General features: G+C 36.8%; 1 protein-coding gene across 1 annotated transcript in view; it reads left to right on the top strand.

The window, feature by feature from the left end:
* The first annotated feature begins 1057 nt into the window (after positions 1 to 1057).
* Positions 1058 to 27218, top strand: part of LOC133775093 (large ribosomal subunit protein uL4-like) — a 64055-nt gene continuing 37894 nt past the window's right edge. The window contains exon 1 of the mRNA XM_062213169.1: positions 1058 to 1159. Coding sequence (XP_062069153.1) covers positions 1058 to 1159 — 102 coding nt within the window. The remainder of the gene's footprint in view (positions 1160 to 27218) is intronic.

Here is a 27218-nt window from a genome sequence, read left to right as displayed (position 1 = left end):
TGTTCTTAGCAGAGCAAAAGCATTCGTGATAGTAGAAAGCACTGCGAAAATAGAGGGCTCAAGGAATTAGAGAATAGAATTGATCATGATTGTTAATAATTTAGTGTTCACCATGTGCTTATTATAAAATTAGGAACCTCTCTGGTAGTACTTGTTATATCATCTAAAGCAAATGAGTATAAATAGCTTTACAAAGACTTTGTATCTGGATATGTTGGGATTTAAATTCAGAAATGTCTCAAAAACCCTACAAATGCACTAATAGTATATTTACTCCTGAACACTTTGCATTATCTGCTTAGTCATGTTTCTGTCCAAAATAAAGGAAATAAAAATAGCTAACATTTATGTTCTTCTAATATACCTTTGAACCTCTGCTAAGAACTCTAACTCCAGTTCATCAAATCCAGTATAGAATGAGCTATTTTTTTTTTTTTTTTTTTTTGGACAGGCAGAGTCAGACAGTGAGAGAGAGAGAACAAGAGAAAGGTCTTTCTTCCATTGGTTCACCCCCCAAAATGGCCACTAGGGCCGGCGCACTGCACAGATCCAAAGCCAGGTCTCCCATGCCGGTGCAGGGACCAAGCACTTGAGCCACCCTCCACTGCCTTCCCGGGCCACAGCAGAGAGCTGGACTGGAAGAGGAGCAACCAGGACAGAATCCAGCACCCCAACTGGAACTAGAACCCGGGGTGCCAGCGCCACAGGTGGAAGATTAGCCAAGTGAGCCACGGCACAGGCCAGAATGAGCTGTTTTAAATAAATAAGTAGAATATTTTCTGTGAGTGGCCAGCCTGTGAGACTCAGGTTAAAAGGCTAATAAAAACCAGCAAGGAAGGGACCAATGTGTGATTTCAGTTTGTTGAAAACACACAGCACACACCAGGCTCTGTTAGTATGAGGTTTACATGCAAGGAGAGGGAGTATATGTGCTGAGGTTAGCCCATCTATGCCCAAGAGATTCATTGGCAGGTAATTAGGCCCCACCCACTTCCTGTTCCAGTGGATGGATTTTGACCCCTCCCATATAGAGCCTGAGATACAGAAACTTAAGGGTATGCCTGAGAGCCTTAGATACAGGTACCCAGGAGGAGGAGTACAGCAAGCCCAGACTGGAAAGAGAAATGCCTCAACAAAAAGACAAAAAGGAAGGTCCAAGGTTAGTGTGATAGTGAAGAGGTGAATGCTTTTCCATTGTGTAATACAGATTGAGCATTCCTAATCTGAAAATTCAAAACTAGAAATGCTCCCAAACTGGAAAGTTTTTGATCAGAAAATCCAAAGTAGAAAAGCCCACACCTGACCTCATGACAGGAGAACCTGGATGTGATGCATTTACTTTGACAAACATATTCTACTAATATGAACCATTAATGACTGGGGAATCTGAGTGTCATTACACATTGAGATAAATCAGATTAATATAAGGAGCTAACAATAGAGGAAGCTGGATGTGGTGTATATGGGAATTCTTTGTCCTACTTCGCAATTTTTGGTTTGTAAATTTAAAACTACCCTCAAATAAAAAGTTAAAATAAATGTTAATAAATAAATACACACACAAAATGTAGGTTCACTAAAAATGTTGTATAAATTCACCTTCAGGTATGTGCATAAGGTATATAGAAACAGAGTTCATGTTTAGAATTAGATACCATGCCCAAGATATCTCAATATGTATGAAAATATTTGGAAAACGCTCAAACTGTTCTAGTACCAAAACTTTGGATACAGGCTACTCAATCTGTATAACAGTATGTTATTTCTATTTCTTTATTTTGTATTACATTATATAATGTCACATGATAGCATATTTTATTAGCTACTAGCTTTTATGGGAGAATAGTTAGAATACATACTCAAAGATCTTTTTGTGCAATGCTTTACTTATTTGAAAAAACGTGAAAATCAAAAAATACCATAATAGTAGATACGTGCTATTATATATTTGTTTAAACGCATAGACTAAACATCAAGAGTGAATTTTAATGTACACTGTAAACTTTGGGAAACAATGATGTGTCAACATAGGTTCATCAGTTGTCACAAATGGATTACTCTGAATGTTGATAGTGTTGGGGCAGGGACATATTGTGTATCTCCAAACCTTTCTTTTGTTTTACTATGAACCACAAACATACCCCAAAAAGGAATCTCAAAAAATCACTACAACTGGAACTGGCATTGTAGCCTGGTGCCTAAAGCCACAACCTGGGAAATTGGCATCCCATATAGGTGTCAGTTTAAGTCCTGACTACTCCACTTCCCATCCAAGTCACTGATAATGTGCCCATATAAAGTAGTGGAAGGTGGCCCAAGTGGCCCTGCCATCTACTTAAGAAACCTGAAAGAAGATCCAGGCTCCTGGCTTTGGCCTGGCCAAACCCTGGCCATTGCATCCATCTGGGAAGTAAATCAACAGATCAAAAATCTCTATCTTTCCCTCTCTCTCTGTAACTCTGATTTAAAATAAATAAGTCATTTTAAAAAAAGACTACCACCTTAAAAGAAAAGAAAAGAAAAAAGATTAAATGTGCACTCACATGCTGACTATAACCTTTTTGATGGCATTTCCATTTCACATGTAGATGGTTGTGTTCATCATTTGCAGATCTTTAAAAAAAAGCTGAAATCTGGGTATACAGAGTCATATTTCCTTGACACTAATCATCTTACAGAGTTAGCTTCCTTAATTGAAACATAGACTAAAATCAATGTTTCTGCATCTGTAATAATAGAGTAAAAACCTCTTAAAATCCGATCCTCCACGAAAGCAAGACAACTGGCAAAAACTGTCTAATTCAAAATTTTTGGTACTTTGGAAATTAGCTCTAGAGTACCACCAAACCAAGCAAAGTATTTTTAATATTGCTATTTTAAGAAAAAAAATTACTGCATTTCTAGTGTTCTCCACTAAGCATAGTTACCTGAAGACACTATCAAATTGTATTTACTTTTGTATTTCCACCATCCAACACTTATCTGCAACACAGTTCATGTTTTGCAAATATTTCTGGATTGATGATGGCCCATGCAAGCCTCTTGCAGAGTCTTCTTCCATTCATGCAAATTAGTGATAGTTGGCTCCAGCATTTGTAGCATTCATCAACCATTTGTGGAACGTTCACAGGAAAATCTCTGTGGGCACATGCTTATGGTCCTCCTCCTGTGCCTTTTTCACTTTGTCCCATAACTGATCTACTTCCCTACCCACCAATGCCATCATCAATCTAGCTATAAAATAAATGTGGCCATGGGGCTGGCGCTGTGGCACAGAGGATTAATGCCCTGGCCTGAAGTGCCGGCATCCCATATAAGCGCCGGTTCTACTCCTGGCTGCTGCACTTCCAATCGGACTCTCTGCTATGGCCTGGGAAAGCAGTGGAGGATGGACCAAGTCCTTGGGCCCCTGTACCCACATGGGAGACTCAGAACAAGCTCCTGGCTCCTGGCTTCAGATCAGATGGAAGACTCTCTCTCTCTCTCTCTCTCTCTCTCTCTCTCGCTCTCTTTCTCTCTCTCTCTCTGCCTATCCTCTCTCTGTGTAACTCTGACTTTCAAAAAATAAATAAATCTTTAAAAAAATAAGTAAAAATAAATGAATAAATAAATGTCGCCATGTCATCGCTTCTCGTTAAAGAACGAAAGAAACATACAAACATACATACACACACACCCAGAGCACTTTGGTTAGTGCATATCTTAATAAGCTATGGCTGCTACAACAGAATAGGGTAGCTTCTGCAATTTATTTATTTCTTGCAATTCTGAAGATAAGAAAGCCCAGAATCAGGGTGTTGGCATATATAATGTTTCCTGAGGGCCCCTCTTCTTAGGTCACAAATGACAGACTTTTCAATATATTCACACACGTCTCTCTAGTCTTTTCTTATCCAGTTACTAATTCTATTCAATAGCCTGCATCCTTATTATGTAATTAGGGCCTCAATGCCTTGCCTACAAGTACCATCACAGCAAGCAGAAGGATATCAACATAGCAAATATTCAGTCCATGATAGTACTTAATTTTTCTTGCTTGTTTTTTGCACTAGCTTCCAAAAATGGCAAGACCATGGTGAAATGAGGATAATACTCTTTTCCTTGATTCAGTCTTTTACAACTCTTTCAAAAAGCAGTTTGGCAAAATCAGATTGAGTTGGTCACGCAGCTCATAGTAATCTAACATAAAATGTAAATAGCCGTGTGAAATAAAAACAGTAACAACAAAAGAATAAGCGAGTAATATGTGTAACAACTGAATTTTATTCTAATATTGTAGCATCCTCATTTGGAGTTTTGAAGGTGACATATATATTTTTTATTTGACAGGTAGAGATGTAGACAGTGAGAGAGAGAGACAGAAAGGTCTAACCTCCACTGGTTCACTCCCCAAATGGCCACCATGGCCTGCACTGTGCCAATTCGAAGCCAGGAGCCAGGTGCCTCCTCCTGGTTTCCCACGCAGGTGCAGAGGCCAAAGCACTTGGGCCATCCTCCACTGCCTTTCTGGGCCACAGCAGAGAGCTGGACTGGAAGAGGAGTGACCAGGACTAGAACCCGGAGCCCATATGGGATGCTGGCGCCGCAGGCAGAGGATTAACCAAGTGAGCCACGGCTCCAGCCCTGAAGGTGATATATTATATACTACTGAGGTTAGGAAAAGGACACATATTCTCTAAGTTTTCTCCCTTATTCTATTAGTAGCTTATAATAATATGGAAGTTTTGGTAATTGTAACTCAGGATTTTTAAAGAAAAAGATGAGAGCCAGAATAAATAGAATTATCAAGTTTGTAGTGGATCTAACAGCTAATGGTATTATGCTTTACTGAATTCCTGAAGTTAGATGCAGTAGACATTTCCTTTGGAAATATCACTTTCTTTCTTATTTGCTGAGGGGAGAACTCTCCTCACTTCCTTTTGACTGACCTTGTTTGTGATATTTACTGCTGTAAACTGAATTTTATATTTGGCTTCTAAGAAACTATTCCTGAGATTTTCTATCTTCCTGTTTAATTATGTTTAGAGTCTTTCTTTATACATATCCACTTTAAACCATAACATATTCTATTCAATTTGACTTTCTTATCCATCTTCCTTTAACAATATTATTCCTTTAATTATGTTTTATGTCATTTTTAGGATTGGTTTTCAATGAAAAATTCTTACTGGTACTATATTTTAATATCATTCTACATGCATACTATCTACAAAAATGAGCAAGTGCTATACACAATAATATGCTCATGTTTATATGTGATAATTCTAAAATCGGGTTAAAAAACACATACTAAAATTTCTATGGCTCTGTCCTATGGGATATATTGAAGTACTAAGCTAAGCAGCATCACTACATATAATGTCTCACTGATACTCTTTCCTGTATTTAAATCTTCTTCAATTTCTACACAGATTGTCACATTAAAAATGCTAAAAATGAACACTCAGGAAAACCCTTGAAATGTTTTAATTATTGAAAACTACTTCAAATGTTCACATGCCATGTTGTTTCACCTATAGGTCTTTGAAGAGACTAATTTATCACACAGTGCTCTCTCTTTTCTGTTTAGATGGCAAAAATCCTTATATGCTCTAGACTACGTCAAAATTGTCTTCTTGATCAGAGACTTTCCCCAATCCACATTCCAATGAATTTCTTCTCTGTCATGGCTGCTACATAGTGATTTTGATTCAGTATTTTTTTCTAAAAACTTGTCACTCATTTTGTTGTACTATTTATTATATAATGACTTATACTGGCCTCATGATAGTACTTCACTTCTGCGGCTACCCTAATTCATTCTATTTACACTTAACCATACCTAATTAATTATAATCAGTCTCTCTCACTCTCTCAGTCTTACTTTCTCTTTCTCTCTCTCTCTCTCTCTCTCATTATTTTTTTAAGTTTGAGCAGAAGCAGTTACCACATTGTCTCTTGTGCTGTCAAGATATTTAACCATCTTCTCTTTTCTGAGTGGTGACTAGTAGAACATTGTAGTTAGCAATAGAAGAGAGATTGATTTGCATACAAAGAAAAATGAATATTTGGAAAACAATAAATAAAAAACTCATAGAGACATCAAAGAAATTGCTTCAGGTATATCTAGACTGTACTCTTGTTCTCCAAAATTATGTAAACCATTAATCCTCACTTAGGCTAATGCTAATTTCAGATGGGTTAAGGTTACCTGCAAATATAACATTACTGACGAACATAAATATTTATGCTAAGATTTAATATTTAGGGGCCGGCTCTGTGGTGCAGTAGGTTAATCCTCCACCTGTGGTGCTGGCATCCCAAATGGGTGCCGGTTCCTGTCCTGGCAGCTCCTCTTCTGATTTAGCTCTATGCTATGGCCTGGAAAAGCAGAAGATGGTACAAGCACTTGGACCCTTGCACCCACCTGGAAGACCCAGAAGAAGCTCCTGGCTCCTGGCTTCAGGTAGGTTTAGCTCAGGCCTTCGTGGTCATTTGGGGAGTGAACCAGCAGATGGAAGACCTCTCTTTGTCTCTCCCTTTCACTGTCTGTAACTCTACCTCTCAAATAATATATAAAATTTTTATTAAAAAGGATTTAATATTTAGCTTCAGTAGTACAAAATTCTGTTCCTCAAGTTAACAGTTGATTAAAAACATACTAATCACATTTTTTGTATGATTATGTTCCTTTTTTTAAGGATTTATTTATTTATTTGAAAGTCAGCGACACAAGGGAGAGAAGGAGGCAGAGAGATGGAGGTCTTCCATCTGCTGGTTCACTCCCCAGATGGCTGCAATGCCTGGAGCTGTGCAGATCCGAAGCCAGTAGCAGGATCTTCTTTTGGGTTTCCCACATGCATGCAGGTGCCCAGGTGCTTGTACCATCTTCTACTGCTTTCCCAGGCCATAGCAGAGAGCTGGATTGGAAGAGGGGCAGCTCGGACTTGAACTGGCAGCCATTTGGGATGCCAGCACTGCAGGCGGTGGCTTTTCCTGCTACGCCACAGCCCTGGCCCCTTTATGATTATGTTCTAAGGCACTAAAGCAGAGGGTGTTCTCTTTTGGATGTCTTTGAATGTTGAATAGAACATAAATTTATTCAACTATCTGTGAAATAAAGAGGCTAGACAGGAATATATAATACAAAACTTAACAATTAGGAGTTCAAATTTTGGAGACTAAGAATCCAAAAGAAAAACATTAAGAAGAAGGAAAAGAGAGAAATCTTCATGGTCATTTGGTGCACTCCACTTCCCTCTGTAATTTTGTACATAATTGGAAAGTCACATTAAAAGCCAAAATGCCAACAAAGAATATATTAAAGTTGTTGGTGTTTTTAAATGTTAATAAGAATATCCTTGTTATTATTGTAGTGAGGAAGGCATTTTCAATTTCTTATTTAATAATAGTGGGTAGAGAGTCACACATGGTGAAAATCAATTACACTTGGTTTTAACATTTGGAGAACGAAGTGTCTCAGATTCATTTATTTCTGGCAAATGCACCTTTTATTTTATTTATTTTATTTTATTATTTATTTTATTTATTTTAATTTATTTATAGTTATTTTATTTATTTAAGGGGACACTGCTTTACAAAGAAACAAGGGCAAGAAGGTGCTTTATCATCTCATCCCCTAATGTCTATTCAGCGTGAAATTGTTTAGAATTTTATTTTAGAACAGTTAACTATAAATGCATTGTAACAAAATAGGGTGATATCACTAAAGAACTAATTTCAGTGTTAATTTTCTTTATTTTTTTTTATCTTTGTATACAGAAGATCAATTTAGTACATATTAAGAAAAGGTTTAAACAGTTTGCACCCACACAGAAGCATAAAGTGTAAAATACTGTTTGAGTATTAGTTATAGCATTAATTCACATTGAATAACACATTAAGGAATTAAGGACAGAGATCCTACATGAGGAGTAAGTGCACAGTGACTCCTGTTGTTGACTTAACAAACTGACAGTTTTGATTATGGCATCAGTAATCTCCCTAGGCTCTTGTCATAAGTTGTAAAGGTTATGGGAACCCCTTGAGTTCTCTGACTCCAATCTTATTTAGACAAGGTCATAGTCAGAGTGGAAGTTATCTACTCCCTTCAGAGAAAGGTACCTACTTCTTTGATGGCCCGTTCATTCCACTGGGATCTCACTTGCAGAGATCATTCATTTAGTTTTTTGTTTTGTTTTGTTTTTTGTTTTTTTTTTTCCAGAGTGTCTTGGCTTTCCATGCCTAAAATACTCTCAAGTCTCATGGGCTCTTCAACCAGATCCGAATGACTTAAGAGCTGATTCTGAGGCCAGAGTGCTCTTTAGGACATCTGCCATTCTATGAGTCTGCTATGTATCCCGCTTCCCATGTTGGATAGTTCTCTCCCTTTTTTATTCTATCAGTTAGTATTAGTCTTGTTTATGTGATCCCTTTGAGTCTTAGTCCTATCATTATGATCAATTATGAACAGAAATTGATCACTTGGACTAGTGAGATGGCATTGGTACATGCCACCTTGATGGGACTGAATTGGGCATTTGGGGCAAGTCCTATTGAGCATGTCCCAAATTGTACATCTCCTTCCTCTCTTATTCCCACTCTTATATTTAACAGGGATCACTTTTCAGTTAAATTTAAACACCTAAGAATAATTGTGTGTTAATTACAGAGTTCAAGCAATATTATTAAGTAGAACAAAAAAAAATACTAAAAGGGAAAAGTATTAAGTTGTACATCAACAGTCAGGGCAGGGGCTGATCAAGTCACCATTTCTCACAGTGTCCATTTCACTTCAAAAGGTTTCCTTTTTGGTGCTTGGTTAGTTGCCACCATCAGGGAGAACATATGATATTTGTCCCTTTGGGACTAGATTATTTCACTCAGCATGTTGTTTTCCAGATTCCTCCATTTTGTTGCAAATGACCGGGTTTCATTGTTTTTTACTGCTGTATAGTATTCTATAGGATACATGTCCATAATTTCTTTATCCAGTCTACTGTTGATGGACATTTAGGTTGATTCCAGGTCTTAGCTATTGTGAATTGAGCTGCAATAAACATTAAGGTGCAGAACGCTTTTTTGTTCACCAATTTAATTTCCTTTGGGTAAATTTCAAGGAGTGGAATGGCTGAGTTTTATGGTAGGGTTATATTCAGGTTTCTGAGGAATCTCCAAACTGACTTCCATAGTGGCTTTGCCTGTTTGCATTCCCACCAACAGTGGGTTAGGGTCCCTTTTTCCCCACATCCTCGCCAGCATCTGTTGTTGGTAGATTTCTGTATGTGAGCCATTCTAACCGGGGTGAGGTGAAACATCATTGTGGTTTTGATTGCTAGTGATCCTGAACATTTTCTCTTGTGCCTCTTGGCCATTTGGATTTTCTCTTTTAAAAATGTCTATTGAGGTCCTTGGCCCATCTCTTAAGTGGGTTGTTTGTTTTGATGTTGTGGAGTATCTTGATCACTTTGTAGATTCTGGTTATTAACCCTTTATCTGTTGCATAGTTTACAAATATTTTTTCCCATTCTTTCAGTTGCCTCTTCACTTTCCTGACTGTTTTATTTATTTTTTTGTGCTGTACAGAAACTTCTCAATTGGATGCAATCCCAATTGTTAAATTTGGCTATGACTGCCTGGGCCACTGGGATCTTTTCCAAGAAGTCTTTGCAGGTACCTATATCTTGCAGGGTTTCTCCAATGCTCTCTAATAGTTTGATGGTGTCGGGTCGTAGATTTATGTCTTTAATCCATGTTGAGTGGATTTTTGTGTAAGGTGAAAGGTATGGGTCTTGCTTCAAGCTTCTGCACATGGAAATCCAGTTTTCCCAGCACCATTTATTGAATAGACTGTTCTTGCTCCAGGAATTGGTTTTAGATCCTTGATCAATTATAAGTTGGCTGTAGATGTTTGGATTGATTTCTGATGTTTCTATTCCGTTCCATTGGTCTATCTATCTGTTTCTGTACCAGTACCATGCTATTTTGTTTACAACTGCCCTGTAGTATGTCCTGAAATCTGGTATTGTGATGCCTCCGGGTTTGTTTTTGTTGTACAAGATTGCTTTAGCTATTCGAGGTCTCCTGTGTCTCCATATGAATTTCAGTATTATTTTTTCCAGATCTGAGAAGAATGTCTTCGGTATCTTGATTGGTATTGCATTGAATGTATAAATTGCTTTTGGGAGACAGGACATTTTGATGATATTGATTCTTCCAATCCATGGGCATGGAAGATTTTTCCATTTTTGGTATTCTCTTCTATTACTTTCTTTGAGGTTTTATAATTCTCATCTTAGAGATCTTTAACATCTTGGTTAAGTTTATTCCAAGGTATTTGATTGCTTTTCTGGCTATTGTGAATTGGATTGATATTAGCAGTTCTTTCTCCACCGTGGCATTGCCTGTGTATACAAAGGCAGTAGATTTTTGTGCATTGATTTTATATGGTGTATGCTCGCTTCAGCAGCAAATATACTAAGATGTTATACCATACTACTTTGCCAAACTCTTCTAACAGTTGCAATTGTCTCTTAATAAAGTTCTTTGGATCCCCTAAATAAAGAATCATATCATCTGCAAAGAGGGATAGTTTGACTTCTTCCTTCCCAATTTGTATCCCTTTAATTTCTTTTTCTTGCCTAATGGCCCTGGCTTAAATTTCCAGAACTAAATTGAATAGCAGTGGTGAGAGTGGGCATCCCTGTCTGGTACCAGATCTCAGTGGAAATGCTTCCAACTTTTCCACATTCAATAGGATGCTGGCCGTGGGTTTTTCATAAATTGCTTTGATTGTATTGAGTAATGTTCCTTCTATACCAAATTTTCTTAGAGTTTTCATCATGAAAGGGTGTTGTATTTTATCAAATGCTTTCTCTGCATCTATTGAGAGAATCATATGGTTTTTCTTCTGCAGTTTGTTAATGTGGTGTGTCACATTGATTGATTTGCGAACATTGAACCATCCCTGCATACCAGGAATAAATCCCACTTGGTCTGTGTGGATGATCTTTCTGATGTGTTGTTGCATTCTATTGGCCAGAATTTTATTGAGGATTTTTGCATCCATGTTCATAAGGGATATTGGTCTGTAATTTTCTTTCAATGCTGCATCTTTCTCTGGCTTATGGATTAAGGTGATGCTGGCTTCATAGAAAGAATTTGGGAGGATTCCATCTTTTTTGATTGTTCGGAATAGTTTGAGAAGAATTGGAGTTAGTTCTTCTTTAAATGTCTGGTAGAATTCAGCAGAGAATCAATCTGGTCATGGGCTTTTCTTTGTTTGGAGGACCTTTATTACTGTTTCAATTTCTTTCTTAATTATGGGTCTGTTTAGGTTTTCTATGTCTTCATGGTTCAATTTAGGTAGGTTGCATGTGTCCAGGAATATATCCATTTCTGATAGATTTCCCTGTTTGCTGGCATACAACTCTTTGTAGTAATTTCTGATGATTCTTTTTATTTCTGTGGTGTCTGTTGTCACATTTCCTTTTTCATCTCTGATTTTAATGATTTGGGTCTTTTCTTTTTTTAGCTAGTGGGGCCAATGGTGTGACAGCTTTGTTTATTTTTTCAATAAACCAGCTCCTCATTTGGCTGATTTTTTTTAAATTTTTTTATTCAATCCTATTGATTGCTTCTCTGATTTTAATTATTTCTCTTCTCCTACAAGATTTGGGTCTGGTTTGCTGCAGATTTTATAGATCCTTGAGATGCATTCAAAGCTCATTTATTTGGTGCATTTCCAATTTCTTGATGTAGGCACCTATTGCTATAAACTTTCCTCTGAACACTGCTTTTGCTGTATCCCATAGGTTTTGATATGTTGTGTTGTTATCCTCATTTACTTCCAGAAAGTTTTTGATTTCTCTTTTGATTTCTTCTATGACCCAGTGTTCATTCAGGAGCATGTTGTTCAATCTCCATGTGTTCGCATATGCTCTAGGGACTCCTGGTTTGCTAATTTCTGACTTCATTCCTCTATGGTCTGAGTAGCTGCATTGAATGATTCTAAATCTTTTGAATTTGCTGAGACTTGCTTTATGGCCTAGTGTGTGGTCAATCCAGGAGAAGGTTCCATGTACTGCTGAGAAGAATGTAAATTCTCTAAGTGTAGGATGAAAAGTTCTGTAGATAACTGTTAGATCCATTTGGGCAATAGTGTCATTTAAATCTACTGTCTCCTTGTTGATCTTCTGTCTGGTTGATCTGTCTATTGCTGAAAGTGGAGTATTGAAGTCCCCCAATACTATTGTATTGGAGTTAAGTCTCCCTTTAAGTCCCTTAACATATCTTTTAAATAAACTGGTGCCCTGTAATTTGGTGCATATACATTGATAATATTTATGTCTTCCTGTTGAATTGATCGCTTAATCAATATATAGTGCCCCTCTTTGTCTCTCTTAACAATTTTTGTGTTAAAGTTTATATTGTCTGATATTTAGATGGCTATGCCCGGTCTTTTTAAATTTCTGTTGGCATGGAATCTTTTTCCAACCTTTCAACCTTTCACTTTCAATCTGCCCGAATCTTTGTTTCAAAGATGTGTTCCCTATAAGCAGTAAATAGATGGGTTTTGTTCCTTAATCCATTCAGCCAATATGTGTCTTTTAACTGGAGAGTTGAGGCCTTTACATTCAATGTGACTATTGATAAGTAGTAACTTTGTCCTGCCATTTTCCCAAAGATATTTTCTAATATATGCTTTGAACTTCCTGTGATCTTTAACTGTGAGGTTTTCTTCCTTTACTATCTTTCATATTGATTGCCGTGTTTCTGTTTTTCTCTGTGTTACACGTCTTTAAGCATCTTTTGCAGGGCTGGACGAGTGGCGACAAATTCTTTCAATTTCTGTTTGCTGTGAAAGGTCTTTATTTCACCTTCATTCACAAATGAGAGCTTTGCAGGATATAATATTCTGGGGTGGCAGTTTTTCTCTCTTAGTACCTGGGCTATATCTTGCCATTCCCTCCTAGCCTGTAGGGTTTATGATGAGAAGTATGCTGTGAGTCTAATTGGAGATCCTCTGAGAGTAATCTGACATTTCTCTCTCGCACATTTTAGAATTTTTTCTTTTTGTTCACTGTGGTGAGTTTGATTACAATGGTTCGTGGTGAGGATCTCTTTTGGTCATGGTTACTAGGGGTTCTATGAGCTTCCTGTACTAGGATATCTCTGTCCTTTTCCAAACCTGGGGAGTTTTCTGCTAGTATCTCACTAAAAAGGCCTTCTAATCCTTTCTCCCTCTCCATGCCTTCAGGAACTCCTAGAATCTGAATGTTGGCTTTTTTAATAGTATCCTATAGATTCCCAACAATATTTTTTAGATTTCTACTTTCCTCTTCTTTTCTTTGGTTTGACTGTATACTTTCCTGTGCTCTGTCTTCTAAGTCTGATATTCTCTCTTCTGCTTCACCCATTCTGTTTTTAAGGCTCTCTAATGTGTTTGTCATTTGAACTATTGAATTCTTCATTTCATTTTGATTTCTCTTCACTATCACAACTTCATGTTCTACTAGTTTCTTCATTTCATTTTGATTCCTCCTTAAGATTTCATTTTTGGGCCGGCACTGTGGCTCAATAGGCTAATCCTCCGTCTTGAAGCGCCAACACACTGGGTTCTAGTCCCGGTTGGGGCACCAGATTTTGTCCTGGTTGCCCCTCTTCCAGGCCAGCTCTCTGCTGTGGCCAGGGAGTTCAGTGGAGGATGGCCCAAGTGCTTTGGCCCTGCACCCGCATGGGAGACCAGGATAAACACCTGGCTCCTGCCTTAGAATCTGTGTGGTGTGCCGGCCGCGGTGCCCCAGCTACGGCGGCCATTGGAGGGTGAACCAACTGCAAAGGAAGGCCTTTCTCTCTGTCTCTCTCTCTCTCACTGTCCACTCCGCCTGTCAAAAAAAAAAAAAAAAGATTTCATTTTCATGAGAGAGATCTTCTATACTGTCCAGTAAGGATTTCTGTAGTTCAAGAATTTGTTTTTGAAAACTTCTAAATGTTCTTATAATAATTTTTTTTGAAATCCATATCTTGCCTTTCTTCTATCTCATCATCTTCATAATCCTGGATTGGGGTGTCTTGTGTCATTTGTGGCCGTCATAGTGTCTTCCTTGTTCTTGTTTCCTCTGTTTCTGTGTTTGTTGCTTGGCATTGTGGAGATACTCTTTGGTTTCTTCTTCCCTCGCTGTGGTGTTTTTTTTTTTTTTTTTTGTTACACTATGACTGTATTAAGTGGATTGTCTGCTTTTGATGGATCCTTAGAGGCTTGTGATGGGTGTGGCCAGAGAGCTCTGTTTGGTTCTTCAGGATTAAGGGTGTGCCAAAGGTGACACACCCAGGTTAGGCATGGTAAATCAATCTCTCTCTCTCTCCTTTTTTTTTATATTCAGAAGGAAGTAATTCTGTACAGCTGAGCAGATTGAAGGCAGTCAGTGTCTGATCTCTGCCTCCTGTGGGTATAATATTCATCTGCTCTGTCCCAAGGACCACATAAAGGATCTGTGCTATCCTCAGTGTGAGCTCAAATTCCTATGAAGTCTACCACCGGGTTGCCAAGGTTACCAAGTTTGTGGCATCTCTGGAAAGTACTCATGGAACTCAGTGAGTTCTCTCACACACCATTTTTTCTCACAGTCTCAGTTCATTAGCTCCACCCCTTTACTAGGTCCTAAACCTCCTGTTATTTCATGCCCCCCCTCCCCGAGTCAGGTTTTTCTGCTTGGCTGATGGCGGGTGCAGCTTTTATATATGTCCAAAATGGTTCCTGCTCTTTGTCTTGCTCACCTTTGTAAGGTGAGTAGAGAGAGACACGTGTCTGAACCGGTCCTATTTATTTATTTATTTATCCTCTCTCCTCTAGTTAGCCTGGTGAACTTTCCCCCATGGGGCTTCAAGCCTCATTCCCTCTAGGCTATTCCTTCTGCTTTCCTGCCAGTGTCTCGGGCTTCTGAGCTTTCGCCTCACCTCCCTTTCCAGCGCTGGTATGTAGATTCAGCGGCTGGGGTCCCAAGGCGTGGGCGCCCATGCCCTCCACGTAGGTCCACCATGTCCCACTAGTTCCAGAAGTGTTTCCTCTGCTGTTTCTTCCCTAACTCTTCCCTGAACCTGCAGTATCTCCACTTTTATTAAACTGTCTTTTCCCGGACTATCAGTGTGCTCCCTCCCTATTCCACCATCTTGCCAGTCTCTTAAGTATTAATTTTCAATTAATTTTTGGGTTGAACCTTTTACTCTTTTGTAAAGCTTAATTTGCATTTTCCCAGTGATTGTACTGTAAGCATTATTCCTGACACCCAAATGAGACAGCAAAGCAGATACTTCATATATTAATGTTCGGAAGAAGGTAACCGAGGAGATATAGACCCTTAGAAACGCAACCAAGTTGTTGCACACACAAGCTGACTAAGACATTCTATAACAGATTTTGCACACTATTGATGTCTGGAAAACAGAGGACAACAGAATTTCCAAAGTCATAGTAGCAGATGAACTGTGAATTACAATAAATCTGCTGAGTAAATCTGCAATAGCATGAATTTGACATCTATATAAGAATGTTTTTCTCTTTCACTTGATACTTCTTATTGGTCAGCCTAGTTCTAAATATATTGCTCTGTGATCTGCCTCTCAGATCCTCTGAGAATGTCTTCATTTGTAAAGAGATTGGGTACAGGGAGTTCAGATGAAACATTTATAAGATTACCTTGATATCTTCTGCCTGCTCTATGTATTGTGTGTATGTGTGGCAATTTCTAATGATCCTCAAAAAGTACCTTCTATTATCTATTATCTGTTAGGATCATATGAAGCCAATCTTTTGTATGTAATGGAGAAAGCATGTGTGCTTGTCCAGTTTGCACTGCTATAATGAAATACCCAGATGAATTTTATAAAGGAAACAGTTTTATTCAGTGTACAGTCTTGGAGCTAAAATTCCAAGCAGCATGATGCAGCTCTTGCATCTGCCCCATGAGAGGTGGCAGACAGCATACAGAAGAAAGGATCAAACTTTGAAATAGGAACTTAGAAAAATGCTAGGTGAATCCAGGATCAGGTTTTGTTTTTTAAGATTTATTTGTTTATTTGGAAAGGAGAATGGCACAGAGGGGAGAGACAGAGACAGAGAAAGGAATCCTCCTCTGGTCCATGCCTCAAATGCCCGCAATGGCCAGGGTTGGGGCATGCTGAAAACAGAAGCTGGGAACTCTATCTTGAACTTCCTTGTGAGTGACATGAGCCCAAATACCTGGGCCATTCACCACTGCCTTCACAGGTGAATTAACAGAGAGCTGCAATAAAAGCAGGGTAGTCAGGATTCAGACTAGTGCTCCACCATGGGATGCAGGCACAGCAGGCAGTGGCCTAACCATTGGTCATATAAGCTGCCCCCCAAACTCAAGCTTTTGTAACAACCCTCTGGTGAGACCTAACAAGGGTCCCATGGAAAATCCCTTAATTCCGTCCAAGGCCAGTGACCACAATGACCTCAGGCCCTCCTATTAGGTCTTGCTTTATAAAGATCCACACTATCTCCCTGCACTGACACCCTGAGGGCCAGCCTTCCAACACATGAGCTCATTGGCACAAAGCAGCATCCAAACCATAGCAGCACTTAAGTAGTTTCTCTAGTTCACATTTATCCAAGAATACTGTTCAGAGGAAAATCCATTGTTGTCATTCTCAGTATCATTAATGTTTTGATAAACTATACCACAGCATTAGGATTGGGATATTTGCAACACCTGTTGACCTCAGGTTGCTGAAATCCACTGTGATTTTAAAAAGCAAAGAAATCTGATAATTTATAATTGAATATATTCAGACATTTTCTAGCATTTTTTTTTTTATTCACAAGAGAAAAGATGGCTGTTTTAAGAGCCAGAGTTATTTGGAACAGTTAAAAACTTTACAGTTTAGGTTCTGTGACTGAGATGTAATGAATATAACATTTGAATCAGCCATTACATTTTCAAGAGGTTCAAGTTTGAAGTCCTGATACCATTTCAGTGTTGACAGAATTTTTCCTGTAAAACAACTTGAAGCTGCGTATGACAGGATGAAATATCGATGCAGAATTCTGTAGTTTACTTTGTGTATATTTTGCCAAGGTTGCTAAAAGTTAAGTTCTTAAACAATAGCAAACTTTTGCCTTGTGTTTTTCTTTTGATAAATGTTAACACAAACAGCCCATTTTCATCCACAGCTTCTATGAACTTTCCTACAAAAGTAACTATTATAAATTACTCCTCTGACAATTTTTGTATAGAATATGATAAAAAAAAACTGGCTCTGAGAATTTTTACAAACAATCTGCACCGTTTTGTGCATGTATTCATAGTGAAATTTAAAAAGGAAGCATCCTCCAAGGAAGTGAAAATTCTACTTCAAATAATCTCTTATAAGCATAGTTTTGGTTGGAATAATTTTGTATTGCTACTCATGATGCAATTGAATCCATATGAGTAGCTAGTTAATGGAATACTAGATTAATTGTCATGAATAATGTGAGATTAATTCAAAATTTCATGGAAAATGGAATTCAAACGTGAAGATGTATATGTTTGGTATACAAATCTAAATCCATTTATTGCTTGTTCATAATATGCATTGTCCGTGAATTTTTAGGACTCCTTGCCTGTTCAACTTTAACATGCTTGTTTTTTCCCTAACAGGGTTTGATGGTTGGCTAGGTTCTTACTTCCCTTTGTTCTACTACTGTAAGTGAATTGGATTGTGTGACATGGGCTGGGGGCAGTATGTGGAGACAGCATTTTATTGGCTTGTAAATGGAATCATAAAATGTACTGGAATTCTACCCTTGTCCTCCTCATATTATATTGTCTGAAGCAAGTCTAAACACTGAAATGTTCCAGGACAATCTAACATACACATTCCTCTCATTTTATCTAGTCCATTGCAAAATCTGTTTCTTAGGGTTGGCACTGAGGCCTGGTGGGTTAAACTGCTGCCCGCATCCCCTATGGGTTCCAGTTGGTGTCCTGGTTGCTCCTCATCTGGTTCAGTTCTCTAATAATGGGAAGAGTTGGAGAAGGTGGCCCAAGTGCTTGGGCCCCTCCACCCACATTGGAGACTCAGAAGCAACTCCAGACTCTTAGCCTCAGGCTGGCCCAGGCTGACTGTTGCAGCCTTTGGAGAGTGAACCAGAAAATAGAAGAACTCTTTCTCTCCCTATCTGTGACTCTGACCTTCAGATTAAATAAATAGGTCTTTAAAAAAATCAAGAAAACAGAGAAATAAATATTGCTGCTATCCCATTTATTTATACACTTGATTACTTATTTATATCAATATGAACTTATGGTGTACATTTCATTATATTGATTAAATCCAATCTTTTTCCTCAATTTCTTTCAATTGTTTTGAAAAAAGTTCCACACATAGTGCTTCTGTTGCTTATATAACTTGAAGTATATTTCTTTTTTTCTTTCTTTTTTTTTTTTTTTTTTTTTTTTGGACAGGCAGAGTGGACAGTGAGAGAGAGAGAGAGACAGAGAGAAAGGTCTTCCTTTTCCGTTGGTTCACTCCCCAATGGCCACTATGGCCCACGTGCTACAGCTGGCGCACCACGCTGATCCGAAGCCAGGAGCCAGGTGCTTCTCCTGGTCTCCCATGCGGATGCAGGGCCCAAGCACTTGGGCCATCCTACACTGCACTCCCGGGCCACAGCAGAGAGCTGGCCTGGAAGAGAAGCAACCAGGACAGAATCTGGCGCCCCGACCTGAACTAGAACTCAGTGTGCCGGCCCTGCAGGCGGAGGATTAGCCTATTGAGCTACGGCAGCACTGGCTTGAAGTATATTTCTAAAACATGAAAATGAAAAATATTATTATTAGAGAGTGGCATTATTCTGTTTTGAGTCACAGAAAAAAGAATAACCAAAGACTAGATAATTTATAAAGGAAAAAGGTTTATTTGACCTACAGTTCTGGCACCTGAAAGTTCAAATGCCTGGTGCCAGTAAGGGCTTATTCTACTTCTTGGCAGAAGCAGAAGAGTGAGCAAACCTAAAGTAGAGAACATGCAAGAGGCAGCTTTACCAACTACTCTGCTGAGAAGTCCACTCCCTTGAGAAAGCTTTAATCCCTTTTCAGACCCAATCACCTCTTTAAAGCCCTTCTGACAAAGTTGTCAGGATGATATTCAAATTTCAGTGGAAGTGTGATAGGTTACAAACCACATCAAACCATAATAGCAGGACCACAGAGTACAATCATTATCTGGGATTCCATAAATAGCAAATTATAATATTTGGGTACAATTTATTTGAACAATTTTGAGTGACAATGATAAACTCATAATGGCAAACACAATAATTGACATCCAAGGGACATTTCAGGTCACATAGGAGGGAACAGAGGGCACGAAGACACAGAGATGAAAATTAACCATTTCAGTATCAGTGATAGTGAAAGCCCTGGGTTTGATTGGGGTGAAGACACCTAGGTTCATTTATAAAATAGAAAATACAAAGTGCCTATTATACTTTAGACACTTTAATAGATTGTCAGATAAGAAATATAATTCCCAGCTAAGCTTGAAATAAATCACAAACATGATTTTTAGATTATGTACAGCCCTTGCAATATTTGATATGTGCTTATGTAAGACCTTACATTTTGTTTAATGGAAAATCAAATTTAAACAGATGTTCTGTATTTTATATTTTCTAAATCTGGTAACACTAACTATATGTGGAGAAAGAGTGATAAAATACAATATTTGATGTCCCAGAAGTTAGAATAATAGAGATGTAAGAAAACAATGTATTAAATGCCAAAGAGTGTACAAATAAAATTTTAACAGAATAATGCATGAATATTTTAGATAACTAAGTGGATTAACTCATTACTCCAAATTTTATTTAAGCCTTTCAAAAAACTTATTTCTCATTTTTGCAATCACAGTCCCCTTTTGTCACCTAGAAGAGGCTGTCTGTCTCAGATAAATCCATTCAGCAAATCTACAAAAATAGTTCTTTAATGAACATTTTGGTATTTACTATGAGAAGCATTTTAATGATGAATATCTTAACTGTCTCCCTTGACATCTACATTCAATATTCTGCATGTATATGTCTATATTAATATGAATAATGATTCAAATTTGTGTTGGTAAGCTGATACATTTTCTAGGTAGCTAAAAATGCTTTCATGATACTTATTACATAAATTTACGATGCCTTTATTAATATATTACATTATTGCATTTGGTTGTCAGTAACAGAATAATTCTTAAGTGTCTGACATACTAAATTTGGTTTCTTGTTCTGTCTCTCATTCTCTATTTCTTTATGTAGTTTATATGTATTATATATATATATATATCTTAGAATATATACATATGTATGTATATGTATTTCACATAAGCACAATAAAGCAAAGAGATTCTCTCTGCCCTCATTTCTTCGGTGGTGTTTGCTTTTGTCTCAAATAACTATTTCATCTCCTGGCATTGCATATGGATTTCTGTAAGGAGTTAATCACTTTTTCTTAAGACACTAATGTTATTCTTATTTATAGTTGTTACTTTTTAACTGCAGTAAAACTCATAGGACAAAAAAATTGGCATTATAGTATACTTTTCAGTACAATTCAGTGCATTCAGAATCATATGTAATCATCTCTAGGTAGTTCTTAGTCATTTTTATCACCAGAAATGAAACCTTAAATCCACTAATCAGCTATTTCCCACCTCTTGGTAATCTATAGTCTGTTTTCTATCTCTATGGATTGCTTGTTCTGGATATTCCATACACATGCAATCATATGATTTGTGGCATCTTCCATAGCTGACGTAGATAAATCCACATTGCAGTATGTATCAGTATGTCATTCTTTTCTTATGGCTAAAATTCATTTGTAAAGATATACTGCATTTTGTTTCTGAAATCAATTGGTAGACATTGGAGTTGCTTATATTTGTTGATTAATGAATATATATTGCAATATACATTATCATGCAAATTTTTATTATGTTTTGTATTTTGTTTCCTCTCACTTTTTTTTTTTACTTTTGACTTTTTTGGTGTGGAGATAATAGATTTTTAAATTTATATTATAGTCAAAGGCTTAATGCTCTATTAAATAAAGAGTACACAAATAAAAAGTAAGAAGACTTAGGTTAGAAGGCATATAGCAGGGGCTATAAACAACAATGAAAAGAAAAGATGTCAATTTCTTTCATAGATAGTAAACTTACAAACAGTCACGGATCATATATTCAGGCTGGGGGTAGTAGATACTTACTTAGTACATAGTACTAGGAATTCTGCCTTACATGAGAATTCTATGTTTAACTTCTGGAAGAATTTTCAAACTATTTCAACAGAGACTCATATTTTACTTACCAATCAGCAAGGAACATAGATTTCAGTTTCCCCAAATGTTTGCCAATAATTATTTTTCTTTTATTTATAGCCACTCTAATAGATCTGAAATCATATTTCACAGTGGCTTCAATAATCATATACAATTGATTATAATAATGTTGAGCATCTGTTCATTCACATGTATTTGCATAGTTTCTTTTTTTAACTTTTATTTAATAAATATAAATTTCCAAAGTACAACTTTTGGATTACAGTGGCTTTTTCCCCCCATAACTTCCCTCTCACCAGCAAACCTCCCATCTCCCTCTCCCACTAACATTCCATTCACATCAAGATTTATTTTCAATTATCTTTATATACAGATCAATTTAGTATATATTAAGGAAAGATTTCAACAGTTTCCACCCACACAGAAACACAAAGTGTAAAGTACTGTTTGAGTACTAGTTATAGCATTAATTCACATTGGACAACACATTAAGGACAGAGATCCTACATGGGAAGTAAGTATACAGTGACTCCTGTTGTTGACTTAACAATTGACACTCTTGTTTATGGTGTCAGTAATCACCCTAGGCTCTTGTCATGAGTTGCCAAGGCTATGGATGCCTTTTGAGTTCACCAACTCTGATCTTATTTAGATAAGGTCATAGTCAGAATGGAAGTTCTCTCTTCCCTTCAGAGAAAGATACTTCCTTCTCTGATGGCCTGTTCTTTCCACTGGAATCTGACTCTCAGAGATCTTTCATTTAGGTGTTTTTTTTTTTTGTTTTGGTGTTTTTTTTTTTTTTTTTTTTTTTTTTTTTTTTTTTTTTTTTTTTTTTTCCCAGATTGTCTTGGCTTTGCATGCCTAAAATACTCTCATGGGCTCTTCAGCCAGATCCAAATGCCTTAAGGGCTGATTCTGAGGAAAAGTGATCCCTGTGTAATATGAGTGGGAATAAGAGAGGGAGGAGATGTACAATTGGGATATACTCAATCAGACTTGCCCCAAATGCCAGAGTTAGAAACGTGTCAGGTGATTCCAATTCAGTCCCATCAAGGTGGTATGTACCAATGTCATCTTAGTAGTCAAATGATCAATTTCAGTTCACAACTGGTCATAATGATAGGATTAAGAGTCAAAGGGATCACATAAACAAGACTAGTGTCTGCTAATACTAACTGATAGAATTAAAAAGGAGATAATGATCCAACATGGGAAATGGTATACACAACAGACTCATAGAATGGTAGATGTCCTAAACTGCATAGTTTCTTTTTTTTTTTCTCAAAAAAAAAACTTTTATTTAATAAATATAAATTTTGAAAGTACAACTTTTGGATTCTAGCAGTTTTTCCCCCCATAACAAACCTCCCACACATAAACCACCCCATCTCCTATTACCTCTCCCATCCCATTCTTCATCAATATTCATTTTAATTTTCTTTATATACAGAAGATCAACTTAGTATATACTAAGCAAATATTTCAAGAGTTTGTACCCACGCAGACACACAAAGTATAAAGTACTATTTGAATACTGGTTTTACTGTTAATAGTACAACACATTAAGGACAGAGATCCTAGATGAAGAGTAAGTGCACAGTGACTCCTGTTGTTGATTTAACAATTGACACTCTTATTCATTATGTCAGTAATTACCCGAGGCTCTTGTCATGAGCCACCAAGGCTATGGAAGTCTCTTGAGTTCACAAACTCCAATTTTATTTAGACAAGGCCATAATCAAAGTGGAAGTTCTCTCCTCTCTTCAGAGAAAGGTACCTCCTTCTTTGATGGTCCATTTTTTCCACTGGGATCTCACTCACAGAGATCTTCCATTTAGGTCAATTTTTTCTTGCCACAGTGCCTTGGCTTTTCATGCCTGAGAAACTCTCATGGGCTTTTTAGCCAGATCCGACTGCCTTAAGGACTGACTCTGAGGCCAGACTGCTGTTTAGGGCAACTTGCATAGTTTCTTTCGAGAAATGATTTTTTTTTTTTTTTAATTTGACAGACGGTGAGAGAGAGAGACAGAGAGAAAGATCTTCCTTCCATTGGTTTCCCCCCCAAGTGGCTGCTACGGCCAGAACTACATCGAACCAAAGCCCGGAGCCAGGTGCCTCCTCCTGGTCTCCCATGCAGGTGCAGGAGCCCAAGCACTTGGGCCATCCTCCACTGCACAACCGGGCCACAGAAGAGAGCTGGACTGGAAGAGGAGCAGCCAGGACTAGAATCGCCACCCAAATGGGATGCTGGTGCCGCAGGCGGAGGATTAACCAAGTGAGCCACAGCGCTGGCCCCATGAAGAAATGATTTAAATCATTTGCACATTTTGAGATCACTTTGCCTGCTTATCTATTCATTTATTTATTTATTTTTAAGAGTCCTTTACATACTCCATATACTAGATAATTGTCGGTTACATGATTCGCAAAAGTCTCTTCCATGATTTTGAATAATCATCACCTGACTTATATCGTTAATATAATACATCTTTATTAGGCTGATAAAATTGAACTCCTGTCATTAAATTCATAGAATAATCTTCCATAGTCTCTTACATTGGAGAAGACAATGAAGAGTACACAACAATTTCTGTTTTTTATTTACAGAGAAAGACTTTTCTCAAATTCAAGCTCCTGACAGTTTATATTCTGAAATATGAAAGAGGGAGTCCTCAAAGAAAAATGAGTCGTCACAACCCACTGTTGCTACCTCCTTTTAGAAGGCCTGCAAGCTCAAATTTGAGACCGATATTCTGTTTTCTTGATGTATGAGTTGAAACTGAGTTGTAAATTGTTCCAATAATTAAATTGATACATTTATTTTAGTTAATCATATAATAGCACAATGCTCTGTATTTTATTGATAAGTTATTATTTAAAGATATTAAAAGCATAAGGTGAATGTCAGAGAGCACTATGTAGAAACAAAAAATGTGGCTATTTGAGAATTATCTGTATGCTAATATCTCTGCTTCTGAGTATAGAGGGAATAATTTATTTTTTATCTTTTTCTGTAGTGTTTGTGAAGCTTTAGCACTGGCCACAGGGGCTGATCCACAAATAAAGCTAGATGCATTTTTGAACTAATGTGAATGCCATTGGCTTCAATAATCAGCACAACAATGAATTTATTAGCTCTTGTTGAGATTATAGCTATGTTTCTCCCCAGCCTTGGGGTATGTGCTTAGTTTGATTTTAGATTAATTTTCTTTTTAATATTACAATTAGTCAGAAAGCCAAGCTATCTTGTGTAATTTCCTAGGGAGCTGAGGTGATATTGAGAAGATCTGTGTACAGGTGAATGTTGAAGAAATTATCCAGTTCACTCTTAGACTGATAATGTATCATATCAAGACATGATGATGGCTACTTGAGCATATCACAGATGATTTAAATTCAAATGCCAGTGATCTACCTTACATATACCATCTTTTTAAACTCCCCTATAAAACTATATTAGAACAGGTTTAGTCAGGAAAGAGGAATAAAAGGCTATAACATAGCAATGAAGACTTTCATGATGGAAATGAAACAGAGAGAAAACAAAGATCAGCTGTCTCCAACAAAGGCCAAGATAGCTTCAGGCAGAAGTCAAGGAAGTTGAGACTAAGTACCTTAGTGTGAACTACTGGTGCCAGTAACTCTGAAGGAACCTGCTGTCATCTCCATGCATCTCCCGCTTGTCTCTGTTACCAGCATCAAGGCAGGTGGCAGTGGTTGACCAACTGGTCATTGTGGATCACATTTGTCTATAATTCTGACTACCACTGCCTCTTAGTAATCATATAATTTATTCATATTCCTCTTACTGAATTTTAACCTGACTTCATCTCACTGGTATTCTAATTAGGTATTATACAGGGAAGTGGATTCTGATAAACATGGTTCTAGATTTATTCTTTGCATTGTCAAGAGCAGCTTTGAGAGCAATGTAAATTTGACCAAAATCTAGAACAACTTCTGAAGGGTAGAAATTGCCATTATGTATTTAATAGAGGAGGAAATTAAAGTTAATGGAGTTTAGATGACTTGTCCAGAAATGCAGGGTAACAATGCAAGAGAAAATATTCAAATTCAGGGTGGTTTTACCAAAAGGATGGTGCTATTTTGTTGGTACTGGTGGTTGATTTATTTTGCTTCTGTATCATCAGTAATGAAAGTTTGTTTTGTATTAGGATGACATGAAGCTTTTATATTATACACATGGCAATGAGCCAACTCCAGAGATTCCAATTTTATTTCTCTGGTTTAGATTACATGAATTTTGACTTACATAAAAACTTCTTAGGGGTAACTGAATTTTCAAATGTAAAGTATGAGAGATGCATCATATTCCTTTTAAATAAGGTCTTATTTACTAAATCCTCAAATTGAGAATGATTTTTGTCTGAAAATTGTATAAAATTCACCATGTATTTTGATTCTTGATCATTTAGCTCAACCTTCAGATTGAATAGGGTTTGAGGTTTATCTACTTAAGAGAGAGTTCTTTCATTTTTGGCTATGATAGACATTATTATGTTCAGAAATGATGAATTCATTACATTCTGTTCACAGTAAAGGCATGCTGCAAACATAGACTGTCTGCACTTGGGTGGGCTCATTTGATTGACTCTAGCCAACACTATCACACTGAAAAATCATTACTGTGAAGTCTCCCACACCATGCTGATTTACCCACTTCCCCAGAGACTGTGGAGATATTCTCAGATAAGATGAAATCACGGACTAGAACCCTTGAATTTCTGAATTCCAGAAGTTTTTCACAAGTTTTTTTTGATGAACACACATTTATTGAAATAATCCATAAAAATTTGTTGTTCTAGAGTAACCTGTTTCCTTTTAAAAGATTATATATTTCCCAAAAGTAGCTTGCTTTAGAGTGTGATTGTTCTGGATTATTTTTGTCCCAGAATAATCAATGTCTTTAATTTTCTGTTTATTGATCTCTGAATCATCATGATAACGGCTTTACCATTATGTTATTTGTTATGCTTTTATCTTGATAAATTCCAAGAAGTATTTGACATATGACTTTCAGAGTATATTCAATGTGTGCACTATCAAATCTGCCTCTTAGCTGAAAAAAGCACCGTCAATTGTAAAATACCTCTTATTTTAGAAATGTTAAAAATAATTTACCTCTAAAGTAATGAATATAACATACCGCCCAAAATTTGCTTGTCAATTGATAATATCTTAAGAAACTAATGAGTACAGATCTCTTAAATAAATTAGGAAATTAAAAGTAAAAAGAAAAGAAGACTCAATTAATTGTCTAGCCAGTGATAAACAAATTTAGAATTTTATGTAGAGTAGGTTTAAAGAAATGATGCCTTCATAGGTAGACTTGTAAAATAATAAATAAATAGATTAAATAAATTAATAAGTCTTATACACAAGCAGGGATGCACATACACAAAATATGTGATTTAATTATTTTGATAAAATATGAAAATCATAAGAGTTATTTAAGAAGAAAGGAAAAAATAACTAATAGTAACAAAAATTCAACTAAATGAAAAATATGACTAAAGAATACACCGTGGCTCTGAATTTATTGTTTGTTTAATTATAGAAATAATGACATTTACTGATTGAAAAAATGAAAATAGTGGTAGAATCATGAAAGATTAAAGATGAATAGATGTGATATGTAAAGATCTCAACTTTCACATAAAAAGAAAATGCAAATAAATAATGAGTAAATCTGATAAATGGAACAATAATATAAAGACAGGTAATGTATATACATAAAGATAAATTTCAAGAGAAAATATTGAAAAAATTAAAATGATTATCCCTTGGAAATAATTCTAGAATGAGAAGGAGTAGTTGAGAAACCCAATCTTCATTTTAAATCCATCATTAGCCCTAGATACTTCAACTCTAAACATGGATCACTTA

Source organism: Lepus europaeus, chromosome 16 (genome assembly GCF_033115175.1).
Source record: "Lepus europaeus isolate LE1 chromosome 16, mLepTim1.pri, whole genome shotgun sequence".
NCBI classification, from domain to species: Eukaryota; Metazoa; Chordata; class Mammalia; order Lagomorpha; family Leporidae; genus Lepus; species Lepus europaeus.
The sequence above is the reverse complement of the archived record's forward strand: the minus strand, read 5'-3'. Positions and strand labels throughout refer to the sequence as shown.